The sequence below is a fragment of the Aotus nancymaae genome, unplaced genomic scaffold, assembly GCF_030222135.1.
Source record: "Aotus nancymaae isolate 86718 unplaced genomic scaffold, 86718_ANA_hifiasm-v0.15.2.pri h1tg000006l, whole genome shotgun sequence".
Lineage (NCBI taxonomy): Eukaryota > Metazoa > Chordata > Mammalia > Primates > Aotidae > Aotus > Aotus nancymaae.
In genome coordinates, this window is record NW_026988417.1 from 67,872,214 (window position 1) to 67,896,439 (window position 24,226).

Sequence of the window (24,226 nt, forward strand, 5' to 3'; positions counted from 1 at the left end):
TACAAGCTTGGGGCAGTGAGAATAAGGAAGAAAGGAAGTGAAGCAAAGAAAGGGACAAAACGATAAAATGTGTGCACCTATCATGCAGGGCGTAGTTCCAAAGTGAGATGCAGAGAAACACAGAAATTTGCTCAGGTAGCATGTTCACTAGTATGTAGGCCACATTAATGATTCGAGAAAAAGACTTATACCTTGAAGGAGTCCACTGGCCAGGGGCGGGGAGGGGGGAACGAAAGAAGGAAGAATGTAATGTATCAGACCCAATCACTTTAATCACCAATTGCCCCCTGGACAAAATTCACCCTACTGAGCGCCAACTTCCTCAATTCTGACCCCTTGGTGACTGAAAGGCCAGATCGTATGCCCTGGGACATGGTGTTTTATCTAAGTCTCAAAGTGGAGCAACCTGGCATGGGGAGGAGCTGACCCAGAGGCAATGAAGGTGGTTGAAAGACTCTTAGGAGGTGCACAATATTTGTGTCCCAACACAGTGAGCAATTTGGGCATCAGAACATCTCCTGGAGAACAATTTTCCAGGACAAAGAGGGATTTTCCAAGTTCTCTTAAATCACCTCACCTGGAGAACTGACTATTCTCTAAAACTGAAAGACAGGCTTCTGGGTTTTCAGGGCCAGCGTGGGAAGCAGAGACAGGAGCAAGGAAAAAGGAAGAGGATCTTTACAAATAGTGTATGTTCATTCAAATTCAGAAAAGTAAAATATGAACTTCTTCTTCCTCCAATGTAAAACATCATTCTGAATGGTAGAAATAATATCTTGGTGTTTAGGGAAGGCTAAAAGTGATGGGTAATACAATTTTTTAACTCATAAAAGTACTTCACAACCTTATATTTTTAAAGCCCAGATTGGAAGGTAACTTAGCAACCTGTCATATACAAACTAATTCATATATCTGAAAACTGTCAACACCACAATAATGCCTTTGCCAAAGAAAAATCAACCTTTTTTTCTACTATTACCATGATTAAATCTGTGACAAATTTACTGAATGACTAAATTGAATCAGAACCCCAAAATAACCGTAAGCTAGTTTCTCAGAAATCATCAGTTGTCAAAACTTGACTTTTTGATTCCCATTCCTTTATGATAAGGTCAAACTAGGCAGTTAGACATTGTGACAATTTGAATGAAAAGTTTTGGGCTCACTGCATTTCCATAGTAGTTCAAAGAGAGGAGATGAAAGAACCAAGGAAAAAGGACAATTTGTTTTCAAGGAGGATTATCCAAGTGTAAAGTGAGGTGAAATTGTGGCATTGGTTTCTCGATCCAGGGATAACACGGTCTCTGACCCATGAGGGTATAGTCATCAAAGTTGAATAATGGTAAAGAAAATAACATAAGATTTCAGAGTAGATGCTTACCCAACCTGAAAAAGCCCCAGAAGTTAAACCCTTTAAATGAGTTAAAGTTAAGCCAACACAACTTAGCATCAGATTTGTTATCATCTTTATCAATAAAACCATTTGCAGAAGCTAGGAATATAAAGAAAGAAAGATTAGGCAGAATATTTTAGGTATCAGGTATTTAGAAGACAAATTGTATTGGAATTCCAAAAAGAGGCAATGTGTTAACCTGGAGAAATCAAGGAAAAGTTTCACAGAAGAACTTAGAAACTGAGGGCCAAAGGAAAAGACATAGAAATGAGCTTGGTGTCTCTGGGAGGCAATAAGCAAAGCTGTTCAGCTGGAGTGATGAATTATACAAAAATTATTAAGAAACAAGGGCCTTCTTGACGTGTTTGTTGTAACTGTGAAATAATTCCGTTGATTTCCTTGTGTGGCCTATGAAAAGAAGACTCATTAAGAAATAGTCACACCACATATTGCCAGTTGAAGCTTCTCAATGCCTGCTCACCACATTCTGAAAGACAGATTCCCAATTAAGAATCTGACTAGTCTAGAAAACCACTCACTAGGTATTTAACAGTGAGGAAAACTGTTGTGTGGAAATCACTAAGAACAAGGTGTATATTCTTTGTTACATTTCTGCAAAGGCAAATGGAAGTGGAAGTAGGTTTATTATTTTGTGTGTAGTCTCATCTCACATCTCAACCAGACTTACAATCACTCTTCTGACCCTCCATTACATGATCATTGTCATTTATCTAAAAATGAGCAGGGATTTTCAGAAGTCTTCTATCACATAAAGGCAATGTTACAAATAACTATCTCCTGATGCAACAATATTTGAAATTTTCATCAATGTCATTTATCTATTATAGTTGTGCTTCATTTTTCCCCTTCATAGTAAGATCTCAGGCAATCATTCTCATTTTAATAGATGGTAAGATATAAAATATGCAAAGACTTTAATGCAAAAACTAAGCCTGGGGCATGGGATTGATGCTATATTCCAAGACGAGGACCATAAGAGAACACAGTTAACTGAATTCAGTTTTGGGGGAAAAACTCAACTCTCTTTTTAAAAATTCTTCATTATTGGTTTCCCAGGTTCCAAGTGGCCTGTGTCTTTTGTCCTTCCCAGGGAAGTCTACTGAGAGTTTCTTATTTTGAAATTCTATCTTCCAACCTCAAAAACATTGCCAACATGCAGTAATATCATCCTGTATTCATAAGGACATAAGAAAACTGGGTGGTCATGGCCCACTCCCTACCTCACGTTAAGAATCACCTTTATACAACTCCCATATGTACCATCCAGACCACGTTTGTGTACAGGCAGGGGAAGCTTACCACCTCCCAAGGCAGCTGGCTCCACTTTTTTCAAAGCTCCATTTGGGAAAACATTTCTCCCAAATTAAGGTAAGTGCTGCTTTCCTGGAATTTTAGTTCACTAATGTAAGCTGTGTTCTCTGAACTATACAAGAAAACCTTGGTTGAAAAAATTTTTTACATATTTGAAGTTGACTCTCATAAACCCATTCTTGTCTCTTTTCCACCCACAACCCCAATTTCTATTCTCTCAATCACGTGTGTGTGTGTGTGTGTGTGTGTGTGTCTTCAGTTACCAACAATCTCTTGTCCCTTGTCTTTCAAGAGCACTAATAATTTCCTCATAGCTCACTCAAGAATGGCCTCGTCTTTAGCCTCATCCTCCTTCATGTCCACATTAGAATATTCGATGTGGTTGACTCTCCCAAATCTTCCATCTAATATCCACACCCATTCTTGGCCTCCTGACTTCTCTTCTTCTTACTCAACTTTGCCAGCTTTTTTGACTCCCACACCATAAACATTTGTGCCACAAATACTCTACCTCTGTCTTTTTTTTCACTTTTCTTGTCATAAAATATATATAACAAAACAATTATCTTAACATTTTTTAATGCAGTGTTAAATACATCCATATTGTGCAACTATCACCACCATGTATTTACAGAATTCTTTTCATCTTGCTAAACTAAAACTCTATACCCATTAAACAAACTCTATATCCATGAAATTCCCCACTTGCCTCTCCTTCCAGCCCCCATTTGGCTTTCTGTCTCTATGACTTTGTCTCAGTCATAGAGATGACCGAAAAAGTCAAAGTCATTTTCTTTTTTGTAATGTCACATAATCTCACAAAACATCCATGGAATCAATATTTGAACACATATTTACTAGGATTTATTGTGTGCCAGGCACTGTGCTAGACCTTGAAATTATAATCAGTGGAATTTTCCAGGTATATTTTGAGCCCTATTTTCTTTTTCTTATTTTAAGTTCAAGGGTACATGTGCAGGATGTGCAGGTTTGTTACACAGGTAAACATGTGCCATGGTGGTTTGCTGCACACATCATCCCATCACCTAGGTATTAAGCCCAACATCCATTAGCTAATCTTCCTGATGCTCTCCCTCTTCCCAACAGGCCCCAGTGTGTGTTGTTAACCCCATGTGTTCTCATCATTCAATTCCCACTTATAAGTGAGAACAATGGTGTTTGGTTTTCTTTTCCTGCATTAGTTTGCTGAAGATAATGGCTTCCAACTCTATTCATATCTGTGCAAAGGACATGATCTCATTCCTTTTTATGGCTGCACAGTATTCCATGATGTATATGTACTGTATTTTCTTTATCCAGTCTATCACTGATGGACATTTAGATTGATTCTATATCATTGCTATTGTGAATACTCCTACACCAAACATATGCATGCATGTATCTTCATAGTAGAATAATTTATATCACTTTGGATATATACCCAATAATGGGATTACTGGGTTAAATGGTAGTTCTGCCTCTAGGTCTTTGAGGGATAGCCACACTGTCTTCTACAATGGTTTAACTAGTTTACACACCCAAAAGTGTAAAGGCATTCCTTTTTCTATACAACTGCACCAAATAATTTACTCTCATTCTGTAGGTTGTCTGTTCATAATAGTTTCTATTGCTGTCCAGAAGCTCTTTAGTTTAATTAGATTCCATTTGTCAATTTTTGCTTTTGGTGTTTTTTGTCATGAAATATTTGTCCATGCCTATGTCCTGAATGGTATTTCCTAGATTTTCTACTAGGGTTTTTGTGGTGTTAGGTCTTATGTTTAAATCTCTAATTCACCTGGAGTTAATTTTTATGTAAGGAAGGGATCCAGTTTCAGCTTTGTGCACATGGCTAGCTAATTTTCCCAGCACCATTTATTAAATAGGGAATCGTTTCTCCATTGCTTGTTTTTGTCAGGTGTATCAAAGATCAGATGGTTATAGATATGTGTCGTTGCTTCTGAGGCCTCTGTTCTGTTCCATTGGCCTATATATCTGTTTTGGTACCAGTACTTTGCTGTTTTGATTACTGTAGCCTTGTAGTATAGTTTGAAGTCAAGTAGCATGATGCCTCCAGCTTTGTTTTTGGTTGTTTGTTTTTGTTTTTGTTTTGCTTAGGATTGTCTTGGCTATGCAGGCTCTTTTTTGGTTCCATATGAAGTTAAAGGTGGTTTTTTCCAGTTCTGTGAAGAAGGTCAATGGTATTTTGATGGGGATAGCATTGAATCTATAAATTACTTTGGGCAGTGTGGCTATTTTCACAAATATGTCTGGAAAGGCTAGCCATCTTGAGCATTATAAAACATATCAATTTTAATCAAGTTGCTTTCCTTAAATTTGACTTCAGAGCGTTTTTGACCAAGCTATGTATGATTCTTTGCAGATCCAGTATCAGCTGGGGTCTGACACAGCTTCAGATCAATGAGCATAAAAACAGGACAGGGTAGGGTTGAAAGCACATGTGGAGTCATAAAGATCAGAATTTGAGTCCTAGGCATATACTATGTTTTAGGGAAGCTACTGAATCTTTCACAGTGTTAGTTCCCACATCTGTAAAGTTTTTTTTTTCCCCCAGGTGCTGTTGCTACTCTAAGATGGACCTGGAGGACCTCCTGATTATGAGCCATCTCCAACCTAAGAAAGCCTGGAAATACATGATTAGGAAACAGGAAAAAAGAAACATGAAACAAACCAGCAAACCACTCATCTGGACCTTATGCAAAAGGTGGGGCCAGTTTGTCCCCAAGCTGTAGGGAATAGGTAAAAGGAAGTCTAGATATCTTCAGAGTATTTTAACAAATTCCTCAGATAGGAGACCATGTAATATTTTAAGTCTATTTTGTAACAAAAAGCATGAATTTTTCTAAGTTACAAAATCCCCTGCCTCCAATTCCTAGGATATCCTGCAGAGATAGAACTAGATAAAGAATTCGAGATTCTGACTAATCCCCTCATTTGGAAATCATGTTTTTTTATCCAGGCAATATTTCCTTCAAAACTGCACAAAATTAACTCTTTGAGATATTTGGATCTACTTACTGCTACACACAATAAAATGGTAACTATTAATTTGTCTACTTTTTAATTCTTCTCCCATTTTTTCCTTCACCACTACCAAGGAAGTGTTGTCACTATTAGTGAATCTTCCCCTAATCACTCCAGTTTGTAATAAATTCTCCTTTTCTGAGATCATATTTAATCTGTACTATGTAATTTAAACTTTCTTAAGGATTAAACTATTATACAATGTTTCATTTGGAATGAACATTTTTATCCTATATAAGTCTTTCTAGAAAGACAATGGCTTACACTTAGACTTTTCTCATTAATGTTTAACAGTTTTAGACACACTGTAAACAGTATTAGACATACTTTAAAATAGTAAAATGTAAAATAGTAAAAATGTTTAGGTCTGTCTTCCTAACTATCACGTTTAGTAACAACGATAGTACTTTTCATCAACCTGCTTAGTACTGTGCCATAAGCAAAAGAGTTATGCATTTGGATAACTTAATATTTTGCTGATGGCAATAGTTAATAATCAACTTTCAGAAACAAATCTCACACCAGGTCAGCCTATTTGGCAAAACCAGAGTCAGCTGCCATCTCAGCAAGGAGCTGTGTATCAAAAGTAAGTCATTGTTAGCAAATCTGAAGACATTGAAGATAGGATACAAAGAGTTCTGGGAAAAAGCAAAAGCTTCCTACATTTTGATTATCAAGCTTGGAAAGTGTGTCATGGACAGAGGGAGTAGATGTGAGTGTGTATGTGAGGAAACAGCAGAGTTCACATCAAGATCTTTGTAACACACTATGAGAAGCTACTGGCCTAGAAGGACTTTCTGGACTGCCCCACTCAGATTTGTTCATTCAACAAATATTTACTGAGCACCTACTATACATAGGTACTAGACTATAACTGTGAACAATCCCTGGCATCGTGGAGCTCACATTCCTGTGAAACAATTCAAAGCATTTTTGAAAGCATGGCCATGGTGGACAAATTCCTGCCCTATTTTCCTTTCCTTGTTTCCAATGGTGACTATTATGGCAGTTTCCTTTGATTGAAGTACAAACTCTAACACTCCATTGGCTTAATAAACACTGATTCTTATTCTTTTTTTTAGACAAATACCTATGAAATAATTGAAAAGTTATCTGACTATTCACAAAGTTAAAATAGTAATAATACATTGAATATTACCTGCCAATTATTCTTCTAAAATCTTTTCCTGTATTGTCTCATTTTATCCTCAAAACAATTCCATGTCTCTGAATGATAGTTACTTTTAATAACATTCTAGAGGTGAGAGAATTACACGAAAGGAGTTTAAGTAACTTTCTCAATGTTACAAAGCAACCATTATAGAATAACAATATTTACTCATGGCTATCTGTTCTTAAGCATCTGAAAAAATTATTTTGTCCTAAGAAAACTTTTCTAAAATAATGCATTTTTCATTTTCTTGTATATGGAAACAACTTTTGACATTGCATCATCATCCATTCTTCTAAAATGACAGTTTTATTTCTTTTTAATTAAGGCAATTATTTATATAATTCAAATAAATCTGACAGCCCCATCTTAATTAAAATATTAAAATTACCTTCTAAATATTTTACTTTCCTAGTGCAGTCTAACTTTTGTGTCTGATATCAATGCTAGGCAAGTACAGTAGAGCTCTTCATTGCATAAAATTAGGATCAAAATTGGCAGGTGAAGAAGAATTTGTAGAGGCGTTTATTTTTTCAAAAGTAGATACGGATTTTACTTTTGTAGCTTTATTTTTTACATTTGTTCCTTTCTAACAAAACCAGTCAAAACAAAAATTTTTTGAGGATTTTTATCAATTACCTATTTTATAACTAGTGGGAGCAGGAATTTAAGAAATGAAGGCAACAGAAAGTCTTCCCATTAATTAGTAGAGCCTGATGACATTCGGGAAGTATACAGAATCAAAATGTCAAAAAAAATTAAGGAGGTATTGATAACAATTAATAATTAATGCTGTGCTTTCCTACTGGCTATATAATAACTCATACTTATCTAGAAATTCTATGTTTTTTGACACATTTTAAGTGCTTTGCATAGTAATGCATTTAACTCACATAATTGCATAGGTCCTATTACTATTAGCTTTTACAGGTGAGGAAACGGGCCAAGTAGGTTTAAGAGACTTGTCTGAAGTTTCAGAGCCAGCAAGTCATAGCACCAGGGGGCCATGCCCTAAAGGTCTGGTTCAGAGTCTACAGGCTTGACCAATATTGACCCTGCCTCAGGATATGCTCTCTTTACCCATTTTCAGTAATTGCCATGTGGTTTCTACCAGGGAGACTATGAAGCAATGTCACCCCTTCTCCATCTGCCCAAAGGAGCATCCCCTAGGTGATGGTGCTTTAAGCACATTGGAGAATATACAGGAGTCACCCACAAGTTCAAGGATAGAATCAGACTAGGATGCCCAGAGTGACACCAGACACAGGCCAAAATAAAGCACCTGGTCTGTCCAATTCCAACTGAACATTATTAGCCAGGCTGCCCTGGCCCTGAGCTAAAGGAAGACAGGGTTTCTCAGAAGCAAGGAAGAGCCAGGAGTTCAAGAATCCTAGGCATAGCCAGAGCCAGGGATGGCACAGATGTATGGGTAGGCCGTAGGGAAAGCAAAGGTGTAGGAGACAACTAGGATGAGCTTACATGCTTTTTAAATAAGTCAAAAGAACTGGTTTCCAGTATTGGTTTTTCTTGTTATATTCAATGCAACATCTCTGCACTTCAGTGTCCTATCTCTCCCTAGATAGGACATTCTTCACTTGAATGTCCTATCTAATTCACTCCCTACCTAATTCAGCAACAAATATTTATCTGCTATGATCTCTTGAGACCAGGAGTTTAATACCAGCCTGACCAACATGGCAAAATCCTGTCTCTTCAAAAAATATGAAAATTAACCAGGCGTGGTGGTGAGTGCCTGTCATCCCAGCTACTCAAGAGGCTGAGACAGGATAGTCGCTTGAACCCTGGAGGCGAAGGTTGCAGTGAGCTGAGATCATGCCACTGCACCCCAGCCTGAGTAAAAGAGCAAGACCGCATCTCAAACAAACAAACAAACAAAAACAGTAGAAAAATATGAGCCCTTTTTGGAAAATCTCATTTTTTTGAGAAAGTAAGATTAAATGACTCAGGATTTCTTGCCTTAGAAAATGCCTTTAAACAGTTTTAGAAAATAAAACCAAATTAATGCATATAAAGAATATCAATAACGCATGAACAAATAACTTTATCTATATTAAATGTGTTTGTACTATATAACCTGCTTATGGTATACCGTAAGTGGGGTTCTATCTCCAACCCCACTTCTGTCTTTATAAAATTTCCCAAAGAAAGTAGTACATAATTTGCATATATTTGAATGGAAATTATGCTGTAAAGATCCATCTACTAAATGCCGGATGTATTTAAGGAGCATCTACATTTATAGTAGACATAAGCCATTCCTAATTTAAATCACATGTTATTTTGCTTAATGTTTGAAAAGAATGTGACAGTGGAAAGGGCATCTTCATCTAATGAGGCTTCTTCATTTTACAAATGAGAAAAACAATGCTCAGAAAGTTGTAACTTACAGACATTTCAGTCATGAAATGGCAGAGCTGGAACCAGGGCTCATGTCTGCTCAATGCCTATTCTCATTGCATTTCACCATCACACACACACACACACACACACACTACTGCCTCACGCATCATATTACATTTTTTTCCAAAAAGTAAGTAGAACATGTGACATAATTTAGAAAGGGGACTTAAAAGTAAAGTGTGTATGACAGAAATAGGACCACTTAATGGAAACAGTGATGCCAACAAATTACATCCTTTAGCATTTTGCAAGAAGTAGCGTTTTTAAGGGACTCTAGAGACCAAATTTGATTTCCCAAGCCAATCATTTAAAAGAGTGATTGTACATTTAGGTTATCTTGAGTTTATAATAGCACCGGATTCGAGTTTTGCTTTTTGTTTTTCATTTCTGTCTTTTGACAGGTTTAGAGAAGAAAATACCGTGTGATAGCAAAGGGGAAAGAATGTCCATCAACCTTAAATAGTCATTTCTACTATGACACTTCTGCTAAAACATCACCCTAATTTAGGTACCAATTAGCTCATGCCCAGATTATACCTATGAGACAATCAGGTTTTCTGGCCCACAGGCCCCCTCCTCTCTTCCCATATTGCACCTCACTGCAAGATTTACCACCTTTAAATCATTGTTTGCATCATATCACTCCCACGTCAAGCCCTGTGATGGTGTGTGTTTAATTGCTTATTGAATCTTGTTCAAATATTTTAATCTGGCTTTTTCAGTTCTTCATAATCTGTCTGCTTCTCAGAAATTCTACTCTTTCCTGTAAAGCATGCTCATTCACATTGCCAACCCTTTACTAAATGCTTTTTCCCTTGTCTCTGTTCCCTCTTTCCTCTCTGCTATTGCAAACTCTACCCAAGCCTCAAGGCATGCATCCATGTCCTCCATTCAGCCTTTTCTCACTATCCAGCCCCCACTGATGAGCTCTCTCCCTTTTCTGATTTCATGAATGTTTCCACAGGTTACACTGCTGGGCTTGCATTTCCAAATTCAGCCTAAGTTTTCAGGCAGGAATCATGTTTTATCTTAGGAATCTCATGAGCCCTCTCCCCACCTCCATTCCTACAAACCTCAGCACCTTGGTGATTATGGCAGATTTTCAGTGAATACTTTGGCTGTTGGACAGTCCAGACAGGTGGAGGAAGAGAATGCCAGCTACATGCATGCAATGCTGGCAAAAGCATCAGTACTATTTCTAGGGTTAAGTCTCAACCCCACTGCTCTTCTTCATGAATGTGAACATTCACTCTAGCACTAAATTGTTACTCCTTCCTTTTCAGGGTTTGTTAAGTAAGTTTCTTTTCTCTAACCTTGATCCTAAGTCTGATCCACCTTCACCCAACCTCACTGTACCTAAATGAAAGTTTTTATTTAGGCTCCCCCTCTTTTTCCTCCATAAGAGAAACTTCCATTCTTTTTCATTTGTGTCCCCAGCCTTGAATACAGGAGTGATATCGTGGTGACACTTCGGCTATGTGTGGTAGACTCTCCTCCTACCACATAAATTGCAAACCTAGATGTGTCTATAGCCCAGCTAAGATTAGAAAATGTCACTGGTTTCCCTTCCTTTCCCTGCCCGGCAAAATGACCATGATGCAGAGGGTATACTTGGAGATGTTGGGATCTTTTCTACCTAAGAGCCTTCTCATTACCTTCCTGTGGTGGAGGGCGAGGGGAGCCCTGCTTCCAGTTCTGAAGTTCCAGTTCTGCTCTTTGAGTGCTGACTCCTAAGGAGGCAGGAGAGACCCTCTGGAGGATTCTAGGCATCCTGCTACTCCTCTTCCTGCTGGCATTCCCTAACGCCAGGTGATCACACCTTAAGTCAGAGTTCCCGTTCTTCTGCCTCCTGCAGGATATGCTTCTTGGTCTATAAACCCACGTGAGCTTCTTTAATGGATTTTCCTGCTCCCCCCGCCCGCCCCTCACTGGCGGACACAGCGCCTCACCCCGGAGGACACCCTGCCAGCGCCGCCAGGCCCTCTGCTGTGCGCACAAGGCAGCCGCTGGCGACCTGAGCTCAGTACTGGCAGCGGGGCCCGCGGAATCGCTTCCGCCCTGGGACCTCCTCACGCGCCAGCGACAGCCTCCAACAGGTGCAGCCCCAGGTGTCCAATTGCCGGATCCTTAACCTCGCGCTCTCCCAGACTTCAAAGTTCTCCGACCCGCCCTGCCAGCCCAAGCGCGCCCTCTTGTCCAGATGCCAGCGCGGTTCAGGGTTCACCCTCCCCACGACTCCAGCCCCAGACTTTCCTCCTGGTCTCCAGTTCCCAGCACGGCCACTTACCCAGGGCAAGGGCCAGGAGCAGTGGCAGGGAGCTGGCGCCGCTGCCCGGGGCGGCCGGGTCCATCGACCCAGCTCTGCGGGGCCGGGCAGCCCCTAGACAAGTCTCCCTCCTTCTTCGACCCCTTCCAGGGCCTCGGGCGCCTGAGAGGGTGCCTGGAAACTAATCCTGGAGCCAGAAGGAAACGAAACTACTTCCCAGGCTGGCACCCGGGCTACAGGGCAGGGAAACACCCAGGGCGGGCGGCCCGCCGGCTCCGTGAATGTCGCCGGGAGGAGGGAGCCTCCTATTTATCCCCGCTCCTCCTGCACACACCCCGCCGAAGAGGCGCAGAACTTGGTCCTGGGAGCCTTCGCGCTGCTCCCACCCAAATTGCCCCACACCCAGACCCACACCCAGGGACATATTCGGACTGCCCTCGGACCAGCTCACCACTCCCCCTGCTGGGTCGCACCTGACTGTTCGTTTCCCTCCCCCTTAGGACGTAAACAAGGTAGGGAGGGAGATGTGAAGAATCCGCGTGGAGGGGTGTTGGGTGTGCACGTGGAGCCTGCAGGCTGACCTAAACTCTTGAAGTCACCGAGGAAGAGTCAGAGACCCAAACGTGTTCTGGAATTCCGACTCCCTTTTTTTCAGAGGATTGCTAGTGTCATGGAGAGACCAGAGTCACCATTCATTGTGGTTGACTTCAGGCATTTGATAATGCAGGCAATTTCAAAAGAGTCATTGTTGCCTTCAAAAGTCTCGATGCCATAGCGAAACCTCATCTCTACAAAAAATACAAAAAAAAAAAAAAAAAAAAAATAGCTGGGCATGGTGGTGTGCACCTGCAGTCCCATCTATTCCCTGAGGCTGAGGCTGGGAGATGGCTTTCGCCTGGGAGGTGGAGGTTGCAACAAGCCTAGATCGTGCCACTTCACTCCAGCCTGGGCGCAAGCGTGAGACACTGTCTCAAAACAACAAGGATAACCAAAATAAAATAAATAAATAGAAAAAAAAAAGGAAAGAAAAAAGTCTTCAAGTTAATGTCTTAGCTAGTGTCTGTGTGCATTATCTTCTAATAATTTGTGAAATTTGGGGTCATCAGGATCTGCTTTAGAAATTTCATTTGTATTTCTATTTACTCATTTACTAATTTATTCAGTATATTTTCATTTAATTGCACTAAGCAATTTCTGGAACAGAAAGACATCCTCACAGTTTTCAGAGAAAGAAAGCGGCATCCAATTTTACCTTATGTAGTTATATATTTGCCTCCAAGATAACCAAAGGGTACAGCCATTTTTATGCTGATCTGTGTTCCTCATATAAGATTTATATGGGTAATTATGTCCCTCAGTACAGAAATTTTATTTCTATAGCATCCAAAAGTCAGGTAAACCTTGTTTTACATATGAAATGTAGTTTGAGTGTCTTCCTCTTCCTCCCCATCCTATTGTTTAAATTACATAAATTATTATGCACTCTTCTCCCACAAATGACATTTCATTTCAAAACTAATTCAAATTATTTTACTGCCCTAGGCAGCTGATATATCCAGTGAAATAAAAACCAGCTTTTAATTTTCAGAATCCCATTCTAGTCCCACACGACAGCTCATAAAACATTGGTAGAGAGGGCAGAAATGAGGTTTAGAGAAACCCAAAGTTGTAAGATGGAAAGTTATTGCATCACACCTAAAAAGAGCAGAAGCACTGGAAGCAAATGGATTTTGGCAAAATCGCCCTCCCTCTCAACACTTCCACTCTGCCTTTTTCCTTTCTGATATTCTCTCCATCTCAGCATTAGTGCCTCTTACTCTTAAAGTATCTCTTACTCTAAGATGGCATTCAGCCTAGCCAACAGCTGTCCTCTTAGCCCCAACAGAATGCTACAATTTTGTTTTTCTTTTTCATAGATACAAAAAAAAAAAAAAAAGCAAGTCCTAAACAAAAAGTATTATATGTTTGTTGAGCACTGGACAATTCCGGGACTTGGTGTAAGTATTCATCACCCATGCCATTCAAGTGGTAAATTAATTTTTTCAGGCCACTAGAATACGAAGTGGTGTAATTTAATATACTAAATAGGACAGATAAATTAACAACCTTCCCTGGGGGCTTTATTTACTGCCATAAATAAAATAAATGCTCCCAAGACTATGCCTTCCAAATTTTCTGACACTGGTTTTCCCAACCTTCAAAGTTCTCCGACCGCCCTGCCACCCCAAGTGCGCCTTCTTATCCAGATGCCAGCTCGGTTCAGGGTTCACCCTCCCTGCAACTCCAGCCCCAGACTTTCCTCCTGGTCTCCAGTTCTCATTTCAGCACAGCCAGGGCAAGGGCCAGGTTGACACTGGATATCCAATCTCTTCAAGGTTAAGAGACTTTTCTTTTCTTCTTTTTTTGTTTCTTTTTTTCACATTCTTTCTCTCTCTCCTTCCTCCCCTTCTTCTCTCTCCTTCTCCTCCTTCTTTTTCTCCTTCCTCCCCCACCTCTCTCTCAAGTCATTTGCTTATGGGGAAAGTAAATCTGGAATACAATCATTAAGTTTAGAAGAGTGGAAGGTAACAATTGATTTTCCTGGGTCCTCAGTCATGTAACTGAGTTGCATCTCAATACTTTAGTTTGTAAGCTGAGCTGTTACTAAGAGAAGAATAGACCAAAGTTACAAGGTAGACCAGAGTCACAAGGTGAAACTTGTATCCCCAGTAACCCCAAGCCAGGAATTGCTTGAGTGGTGTTTTTCCTGTGCCAGGTGTAGGCAGGTATAACCAGTCCTCCCAAATCTGGTATGAGGCTTAAGTAGATTCCTTTGGAGGGCCTTTAAGCATCAACCTTTTCCTCTTCCCACACAGAGCAGCCTGCAGCTGGGACAGTCCTCCTCCTCTTCTAGACAGGACAAAATAAACTTGTAGTTATTTATGGGACACAATACATAAACAGACACGTGGTGATGGAAAGGAAAATTTCTGAAAGAATTTTTTCTAGGTCATTATCTATTCTCCAAATTAAGACTTTAAGGCATTCAGTAATATAGAAAGATTTCCTAATGACCATTAACCTTATTTAATTTAATAAGAGTGGGTGAATGAAAATGATGAAAGACATTTTAAAAATTGTAATTTTTATAGTAATGATAAACATCATGCATTGTAGATTGTTAAAAATTAGTGGTACAGTTATATAGAGAGAACTTTCCAATATTTTATTTAAAACTACTAAATTGGTATCTAAGAAAATATTAATGAAAAATCACTGCTCAAAAGCCTCATTGAGGTAATTTTATTTTACAATCTAATTGTTCTGAGGGAGACAGTTTTTTTTTGTTTGTTTGTTTGTTTGTTTGTTTTTCCTGCCTACTTTCTTGCATCTTCCTCTTCAGTCTAGGGGATCCACTTTTTATATGTATATCTCAATGTGTTTGACTCAATCTCTTTTAAATGGCAGCTTAACATATGTTAATAAACCTCAAAAATAATTGTCTCTGTGACATTATACCTGTTAGTTTCTGTTCACCATGATGATCTTTTTCTTTGACCATATTGAAACATACTTCAAAAATAAACTTCTGATTTAAAAAAATTCTGGGCTTTTGTGCTGGCTCTAGTTGTAGGCTAAGTGAGCAAGCACCTATATGTTCCTAGACATCTCTTCTTAATGTGCTTGCCACAGTGGCTTCATCTCTTCCTACCTGGCCCCAGATTCTTATCAAGGTAGACATTCCTCTAGGTGGGACAACAGAGCTGGAATATTATGTACAATTGGTTATGGAATCTGTTCAGTCTGTTTAGTTTGGATCTGTGTCACTCAATGGCTGAACCCCAAACTACTTACCTCTCTGAACCTTAGTTTCCTCATCGATAAAATGTGATGGTAATGACTTTCACAGGTTTTTATGATTCCCAATAATATATATCTCCAAAGAAAAAAGCTGGCATATTAGACACTGTTCAGTGAATTGTAGTTGGTAGTAGCAGTAGTAGCAGTAGCAGTAGTATTGGTAGACATGGGTGTCTCACTACGTGGCTGGTCTCAAACACCCGGCCTCAAGTAATCCTTCCTCCTCAGCCTCCCAATATGCTGGTATTAAAGGCATGAGCCACCACTTTCCACTGACAGTTGCTACATCATTATAAAATTGTACATGGTACACAGCGAGAACCAGTAGGAACAAGCATCCTTACTAACCCTCTCTTACTAATAGTTGAGATAGAGAGAAAGAAAAGCACACAGCAACACTCTGCTGGGAAAGGAACACTGAGCTAAAATTCCATGGATTTGGGCTCTTCATATACCCTTAGACCTCTCTAACCACATTCTCCATCCCTTTTATTTCTCCTTCCTCCTTCAATTCTCTTTAGAGACCACAATGTATGTAACCCAGGATAAAAAAAATGTGTTGAATATAAACAAACTACTGTGATTTGAAGGCCTAAATAAATGAGCTACCTAGTTTCCCAAAATGCAAAGAAATAAATTCATCTATTAAGTCAAAAAATGAATGTGGTGGTGGTAGTGGTGTTGTTGTTGTTGTTGTTGTTGTTGTTGAGATGAAGTCTCTTTCTGTGCCCAGGCTGAAGTACAGTGATGCAATCTCTGCTCACTGCAACCTCTGCCTCCTGGGTTCAAGCGATTCTCCTGCCTCAGCCTCCCAAGTAGCTGGGATTACAGATGTGCATCACCACACCCAGCTAATTTCTGTATTTTTAGTAAAGACGGGGTTTCACCATGTTGGCCAGGCTGATCTTGAACTCCAGACCTCAGGTCATCCACTCACCTTGGTCTCCCAAAGTGCTGGGATTACAAGTGTGAGCCACCATGCCCAGCCAGAAAACAAATGCTTAATGAGTTTACAACAAAGTAACAAGGCTTTACGTGATCATTCTCCCTCCTTCCCCCAACTTCTTGGTTAGGAGAAATGGTGACAGGACGGAGTAAGAAATGAGGAGCAGCAAAGCTGGAGAAGAGAGGGGGCTTAACTTCAAAAAAGTCTTTCATAAGTGCAGAATGATATCTTAAAGGAGTAAAAAAGAAAAAGGTAAAATCTACCTTTTGTATCATCTTAGTTTCTCATCCTCCTTGTCTTAAGGTGACATCAATATACGTGTTATTAACCTCAAAATAATTTAATGGTCCTTATGATTTCCCTAATTCAATTATATCTTTGTCTAACAATCCTTGGAATTTAAGCATTTTTTCAGAGATAACTACATGTCTTCCTTTAATGATACATTTAAATTGCTTTCATATTTCTCATAGTGTAATTTTTTCTGAAATATTTATTTAGCCCTGTAATATATACCTGCCATCTCTCTATAAATACAGCATTCTTAAAATGCTAAAACTGATGTAAACTCTTCAGAAATGACTTAGCAGAAAATAAGATATCATTTTTACAGAATATTCTGAAATTATTGTCTTTTGTCTTTAAAGTATATTGAACGTTCTTATTATTGTCCCTATTAATCTCTATAAGATACTTTTAATAATTTGGTCCCCAGCACTACCACCTACTAATAGTCCACATAACTAGTTAGTTTTGAGATCTGAGGGGTATAATCCACAAATGCTAAAAGTTCAAGCCATAAAAAATAAAACCAGCATTGCTCTCTAAATTTACTATGTTTAGGCTTTCGAGAGATAAGAAAAAGTAGTATCTATTTAATTTAATAAGAATTAATCATCTACATTTGTACAATACTTTCCTATATATTAACCATTTGAATTTAAAGTAACTGCTGAGATAGACAGACAGTATTGTATTCCCATCTTAATGCAAGGAAATGGATGTCTGTATAGTCAAGTGATTGGTCCAACTTTCAAAGTAACTCCTAGAACCAAAGTCTAAAGCCAACAAGGCTTAATAAAGACAGTGTCTTAGTTGACTCAAGCTACCATAACAAAATGCTATAGACTGGGTGGCATAAACAACAAAAATTTGTTTTCTCACAGTTCTGGAAGCTGGGCAGTAAAAGATCAGGTGATTCAGTCCTGGTGAGGGCTCTTTACCTGACTTGCAGATGGCCACCTTCTCACCGTATGCTCACATGGCCTTTTTTCACCATGTTAAGAGAGATAGGGAGGTCTCACTCTTTCTTTTTCTCTTCTTATGAGGCCACCAATCCTAACAGATTAGGACTTCATTATTATGACCTTATTTAACCTTAATTACCTCCTAAAAGTCCTATCTCCAAGTCACGCTAGGGGTTAGGGCTTCAATGCATGAATTTTGAGGGAATACAAACACTCAGTTCATAACATAGAGTTTGGGTTTGGGAATTAGACAGGTCTAGCTCTGCCACTTTTTTCTTTTTAATAAAACTTTTTGTGTTTAAAATATTTTGATTTAAAGAAAAATTCCTAAAATATTAGAGAGTTTCTGTACATCTTACATCTAGTCTCTCCTATTTTTAATAGCTTACCTTAGTACGGTTCATTTGTTACAACTAAACAGCAAACATTAGTGCATTGCTATTAACTAAAGTCCTTATTTTATTTACATTTTCTTAGATTTTGTCTCATTTTTTTTTTCTGTTTCAGTGTGTCACTCTGGATACCACGTTATCTTTAGTTGACTTTGGCTCTGACAGTTTTCAGACTTTGTTTTTGCTGACCCTGCAAGTTTTGAAGAGTACTCATCAGGTATGTTAGAGCATGTTCTTCAATTGTTGCTTTTCTGATGTCTTTCTCATGGTTAGAGTTTTCTGGTTTGGGGAAAGACGACCATAAAATATCATTTCTGCTGATTTTATGAAAGGTGAATAATGTCAACATGACTTACTCATTCCTGATATTGACCTTGGTCACCTGGCCGAGTCCATTTTGTCAGGTTTCTCCATAATAAGTAATTCTTTACCTCCTCCCACTCCCCATACTGTATTCTGGAGGGAAATCACTATGTCCATCCCACACTTACTGGTGGAAAGTTACGCTTTACCTCTCTGAGGAAGGAATATCAACATAAATTATTTAGCATTTTGCAAAGGAGATTTTTGTATTCTCTTATGTTTATTCAATCATTCATTCATATTGGTATTAATTCATGGATTTATTTTATATTTGCTCTATAATCCAAAACAACCTGGATCTCTGTTACCAGCTGCTGAATGAATGTTTTAATAGAATACAAGTTATTTTTCCTTTGCTCTTCACTGCAGTCACGTATGGAATACAGGTCACATTGAAGGAAAACATGCAACTGGATCTATTGTATTTGTTAAAGTAAGCTAAGACGGGAAATAGGCTCTGGTAAAGATTCTAATACAACAAAACACAAATTGACAAATTGGACCTAATTAAACTAAGTTCTTCTGTACAACAAAAGAAGCCACCAACAGAGTAAATAGACAAACTACAGAATGGGAGAAAATATTTGCAACCTATGTATATGACAATTGTCTAATGTATAGAATATATAAGGAGCTTAAACAAATTAACAAGCAAAAAACCAACAACCCATTATAAAGTGGGTAAAGCACATGAACAGACAGTACTCAAGAGAAGACTTACAAGCACCCAACAAGCATATAAAAAGATGCTCAATGTCACTAGTAATTAGAGAAATGCAAATCAAAACCACAATGAGATACCATCTTACACCAGCCATAATTGCTATTATTAAAAGGTCAGAAAATAACAGATGCCAGCAAGGTTTCAGAGAAAAGGAACACTTATACACTGCTGGTGGGAATGTAAATTAGTTCAGCCATTGTGGAAAGCAGTTGGAGATTTCTCAAAGAACTCAAAAGAGAACTACCACTCAACCCAGCAATCCCATTACTGAATGTATACCCAAAAGAATATGAATCATTCTACTATAAAGACACAGGGAGAGATCCAAGATGGCTGATCACTAGCAGCTCGGGCACGTAGCTCCCAGTGAAAGTGCAGAGAACGAGAGGACGCCACACTTTCAGACGAATATTTGTAGCTCACGGACCAGGAGATTCCCAGCGGAGGAGCTCCACGGGTCACCAGAGTGACTCCTGAGGCCGGCGCGGCGGTTTTGCTGGCGCCTTAAAGCGGCAGTTCTTGGTGCAGAGTCCAGAGATTCCTGGGCAGAAAGGCACCATCAACCTTAACACCGCTGTCTTGGCTGGCGCAGTGGATTGCTCAGATTTCGGCGCTGGGAATCAAAAAGTTGGACGTCCACTCAGAGACCTAGTTAGAAAGTCGGTAATTACAAAGACGACAGATGGATAAATATATAATCAAGGGAAGAAAGTAGCCTAAAAAGGCAGAGAATATTCAAAATCAGAATGCCTCTCCCTCTACAGGGGATCGCAATTCCTCATCAGTAACGGAACAAGGCTTAATGGAGAACGAGTGTGTTCCAATAACAGAAGCAGGTTTCAAAATGTGGGTGATGAGAAACTTCTGTGAATTAAAAGAACTTGTTCTAACCCAATGCAAAGAAACTAAGAACCTTAAAAAAAAGGTTTGACGAAATGCTAATGAGAATGGACAATTTAGAGAGGAATATAAGTGAATTGATGGAGCTGAAAAGCACAACATGAGAACTTTGCGAAGCATGCACAAGCTTAAACAGTCGAATTGATCAAGCAGAAGAAAGGATATCAGAAGTCGAGGACCAGCTCAGTGAAATGAAACGAGAAGACAAGATTGGAGAAAAAAGGATGAAAAGGAATGAGCAAAGTCTCCAGGAAATATGGGACTATGTGAAAAGACCTAATCTACGTTTGATAGGTGTACCTGAATGTGATGAAGAGAATGAATCCAAGTTGGAAAATACTCTTCAGGATATCATTCAGGAAAACTTTCCCAACCTAGCAAGGCAAGGTAATATTCAATTCCAGGTAATACAGAGAACACCACAAAGATATTCTTCAAGAAGACCAATCCCAAGGCACATAATTGCCAGATTTATTAGGGTTGAAATGAAGGCGAAAATACTAAGGGCAGCCAGAGAGAAAGGTCAGGTTACCCACAAAGGGAAATCTATCAGACTCACAGCAGATCTCTCAGCAGAAACCCTACAAGCCAGAAAAGAGTGGGGACCAATATTTAACATCCTTAAAGAAAAGAACTTTCAACCCAGAATTTCCTATCCAGCCAAACTAAGCTTTATGAGTGAAGGAAAAATTAAATCTTTTGCGAACAAACAAGTACTTAGAGAGTTCACCACCACCAGGCCTGCTTTACAAGAGCTTCTAAAAGAAGCACTATACATATAAAGGAACAACCAATATCAGCCTTTCCAAAAATATATCAAAAAGCAAAGAACATTAATACAATGAAAAATTTACATCAACTAATGGGCAAAACAGCCAGCTAGCATCAAACGCCAGTATTAAACTTATATATATTTCAATTGGATAAAAAGCCAAAACCCATCGGTATGCGGCATCCAGACCCATCTTACATGCAACAATACACAAAGACTCAAAGAGAAGGAGGAAGATTTACCCACCAAACAAAGAATAAAAATAAACAAATAAATAAAAAGCAGGAGATGCAATTCTCGCCTCTGATAAAGTAGACTTTAAAGCAACAAAGATCAAAAGAGGCAAAGAAGGACATTGCATAATGGTAAAAGGATCAATGTAACAAGAAGAGCTAACGATTCTATAGATCAACGAGACAGAAAATTAATAAGGACATCCAGGACTTGAACTCAGACCCGGAACAAGTAAACTTAATAAACATTTATAGAACTCTCCACTTCAAATACACAAAACATACATTACCATCTCACACCTATTCCAAAAGTGACTACATAATTGGAAGTAAATCACTCCTCAGTAATCTCATAGCATTTCATAGGTTTAAATGAAATATTGATTGACTGTTTGTTTGTTATCTTCTTCCCTTATTCCTTCCTGACTACATCATTAACTATAATTATCAGTATACAAGAGGTTTTCAATACCCATTACTAAATTGCATTCTAGCCTGGGCAAGAAAGCAATACTCCCATTCTCTCTCCCTCTTTCTTTTCCTTTTTCCTCCTCCCCATTCTCTCTCTCTCTTTCTCTTCCTTTTTCCTCCTCCCCATTCTCTCTCTCTCTTTCTCTTTAAAAAAAAAAAAAAAAAAAAAAGACACATGCACATGTATGTTCATTGCAGCACTATTCACAATAGAAAAGACCTGGAATCAACCTAAATGCCCATCAGTGGTAGACTAGATAAAGAAAATGTGCTACATATACACCATGGAATACCACACAGTCATAAAAAAAGAATGAGATTGTGTCCTTTGCAGCAACATGATGGAGCCGGAAGTCAATAACCTAAGCGAACTAACACAGGAACAGAAAAACAAATCCTGCAGGTTGTCACTTATAAGTGGGAGCTAAACATTGAATACACTTGGACACAAAGAAGGGAACAACAGACATCAGGGCCTAATTGAGGGTGGAAGGTGGGAGGAGGGTGAGGATCAAGCAACTACATATTGGAAACTATGATTACTACCAGTGAAATAATCTGTACCCCAAATCCCCATGACATGCAGTTTACCTATATAACAAACCTCCATATGTATTCCTGAACCTAAAATAAAAGTTTTAAAATTTTAATAAAAAAAAGCTAAGATAGGATTACAAATAAATTTCAAAATTCAATGGCTTAAAAAACATTTATTACTTTTTTATGTAACTGTTTAGGGTGGGGATAACAGGAGCTACAGAGTCATTTAAAGACCCAGAGTGAAAAAGCCTATACCATCTTCACGTTTGTCTCCCAGTAAAATGTTTTCATTTTTTAAATGGAGGACAGAGGGGCGGGCGCGGTGGCTCACGCCTGTAATCCCAGCACTTTGGGAGGCCGAGGCGGGTGGATCACGAGGTCAACAGATCGAGATCATCCTGGTCAACAGATCGAGATCATCCTGGTCAACATGGTGAAACCCCGTCTCTACTAAAAATACAAAAAAAATTAGCTGGGCATAGTGGCGCGTGCCTGTAATCCCAGCTACTCAGGAGGCTGAGGCAGGAGAATTGCCTGAACCCAGGAGGCAGAGGTTGCGGTGAGCCGAGATCGCGCCATTGCACTCCAGCCTGGGTAACAAGAGCGAAACTCCGTCTCAAAAAAAAAAAAAAAAAAAAATGGAGGACAGAGCAGGTACTGAAAAATTGCATGAGCCAGGCCTGAAAGTAGTAGATACCTTGTACGGTCACATTCCATTGACTAAAACTCAGTCACACAGCCATAACTTCTCAGGGAGGCTGGAAAATATAGTCTAGTTGTACTAGGAAAAAAGGGAGAATGGATTTTCATGGACACGCAGTCTGCCACAACTAGCAAATGAAATGAAAAGAACAAGTGTGTGAATACATATTTGCAGAATAATATCACTGACATGGTTTTAAAAATGTCATCTACCACCAGAGGCAATGATGCTGTTGCTAATGTTGGTTCTAGGCTGAAATTTTAATCATATAATGTGTAGGGGAAATGCTTTGGAGGCTGTAAAGTTGTAAACAAGTGTGAAGTGCTAATGATTATTTCTCATTTTAGCTTCGTGCATTGAAAAAAATACATATTAAAAACGTGTTAGACCCAACAATCATAACTAACCAAGAATTTGTTCATTCTATTTGATGTTTTATCGTCATTGACATCACGATGTGTATCTCCATGTTGCCAGGCAGCAATTGCAATAAAATTATTACTGCTGGAGCATACTCTCAAATGCTTAGAAGAAAATCCTGTAGACCAAAATGGAGCACCCCTTTAAGTAATGCTATATCAACACCTTTAAAAGGATTAAAAATATATTGTGTGGAAAAACAAAAATAGTAACAACTCAAAGTTAAAAGTGGTTAGAAAAAGTAAGACTTGAAATTTTACATTTTTAGAAAATATTTGACACTATATTTGCCTATTTATTTCTTTTTATGCATACATATTACTAATATATAAGAATCTATGTATAAACTAAGACATTTATTTCAATTAGGATAAAAGTAAAATTCCAAGTAATTAGAAAGTATTGGTCATTGTTTAACTTTTTAATAAAAAATTTATTTCCTTAACATACATAAAGTAATACTACATTATATAAACAATAGTTTATATGAGACAAAGTGTGGCATTTGGCGCTCAAAATTATAAACTCCTTGACATTCTCTAGTCGGGGCTGGCCCTCTTGGCAGAGCAGGCTGATGCCTCAGCTATGTTATTTCAAGGGCAACACAAGCTGTGGCCCAAAATATATGCTCAAATGCCCTTTTTAGGTTGCTAAAATTCTCACTAAAATTTCTTCCTCCCTTGAGTACATTTCCTAGAGAAGCTCATAAAAAATGTAAAGTTGTTATCCAAGAGAGCTAACTCATTAAGACATTAACATCCTTTAAATAGTAGATGAACTAATTTAGTAGAAGAGATAGGCAGTCACTTAGTGAGATATGACAGGTAATTTCTGACTGCTGCAAAACGTATCATTAAAGACTACAGGCTGGGATATCAGACTCAAAGCTGGGTCAGCTTGCCATGGGCAAATGTGCTGAATAGGAAGAAGGGGGAAAATGACAGCAAAAGGCAAAGGAGGGAAAGCCAAGACAATTTTTGTTTACCCTCCGTTTTGTTTATGGTTCACTTTGGCCTTCATTATAGTATTTCTTCCGCTCCTCTATTCTTG

At 38.8% G+C, this 24,226-nt stretch overlaps 1 protein-coding gene across 2 annotated transcripts in view; it reads right to left on the minus strand.

The window, feature by feature from the left end:
• The window catches only part of BTC (betacellulin), a 46,651-nt gene extending 34,731 nt beyond the window's left edge, over positions 1 to 11,920 (minus strand). The window contains exon 1 of one of the 2 annotated variants that reach the window (XM_021669669.2): positions 11,647 to 11,920. In XM_021669669.2, the coding sequence (XP_021525344.2) occupies positions 11,647 to 11,710 (64 nt within the window). In that variant the 5' untranslated portion in view covers positions 11,711 to 11,920. Of the gene's footprint in view, positions 1 to 11,014; positions 11,223 to 11,646 lie in introns of those variants that run through there. The other variant, XM_064367890.1, reaches the window with a different exon arrangement.
• Between the last annotated feature and the right edge of the window lie 12,306 nt (positions 11,921 to 24,226).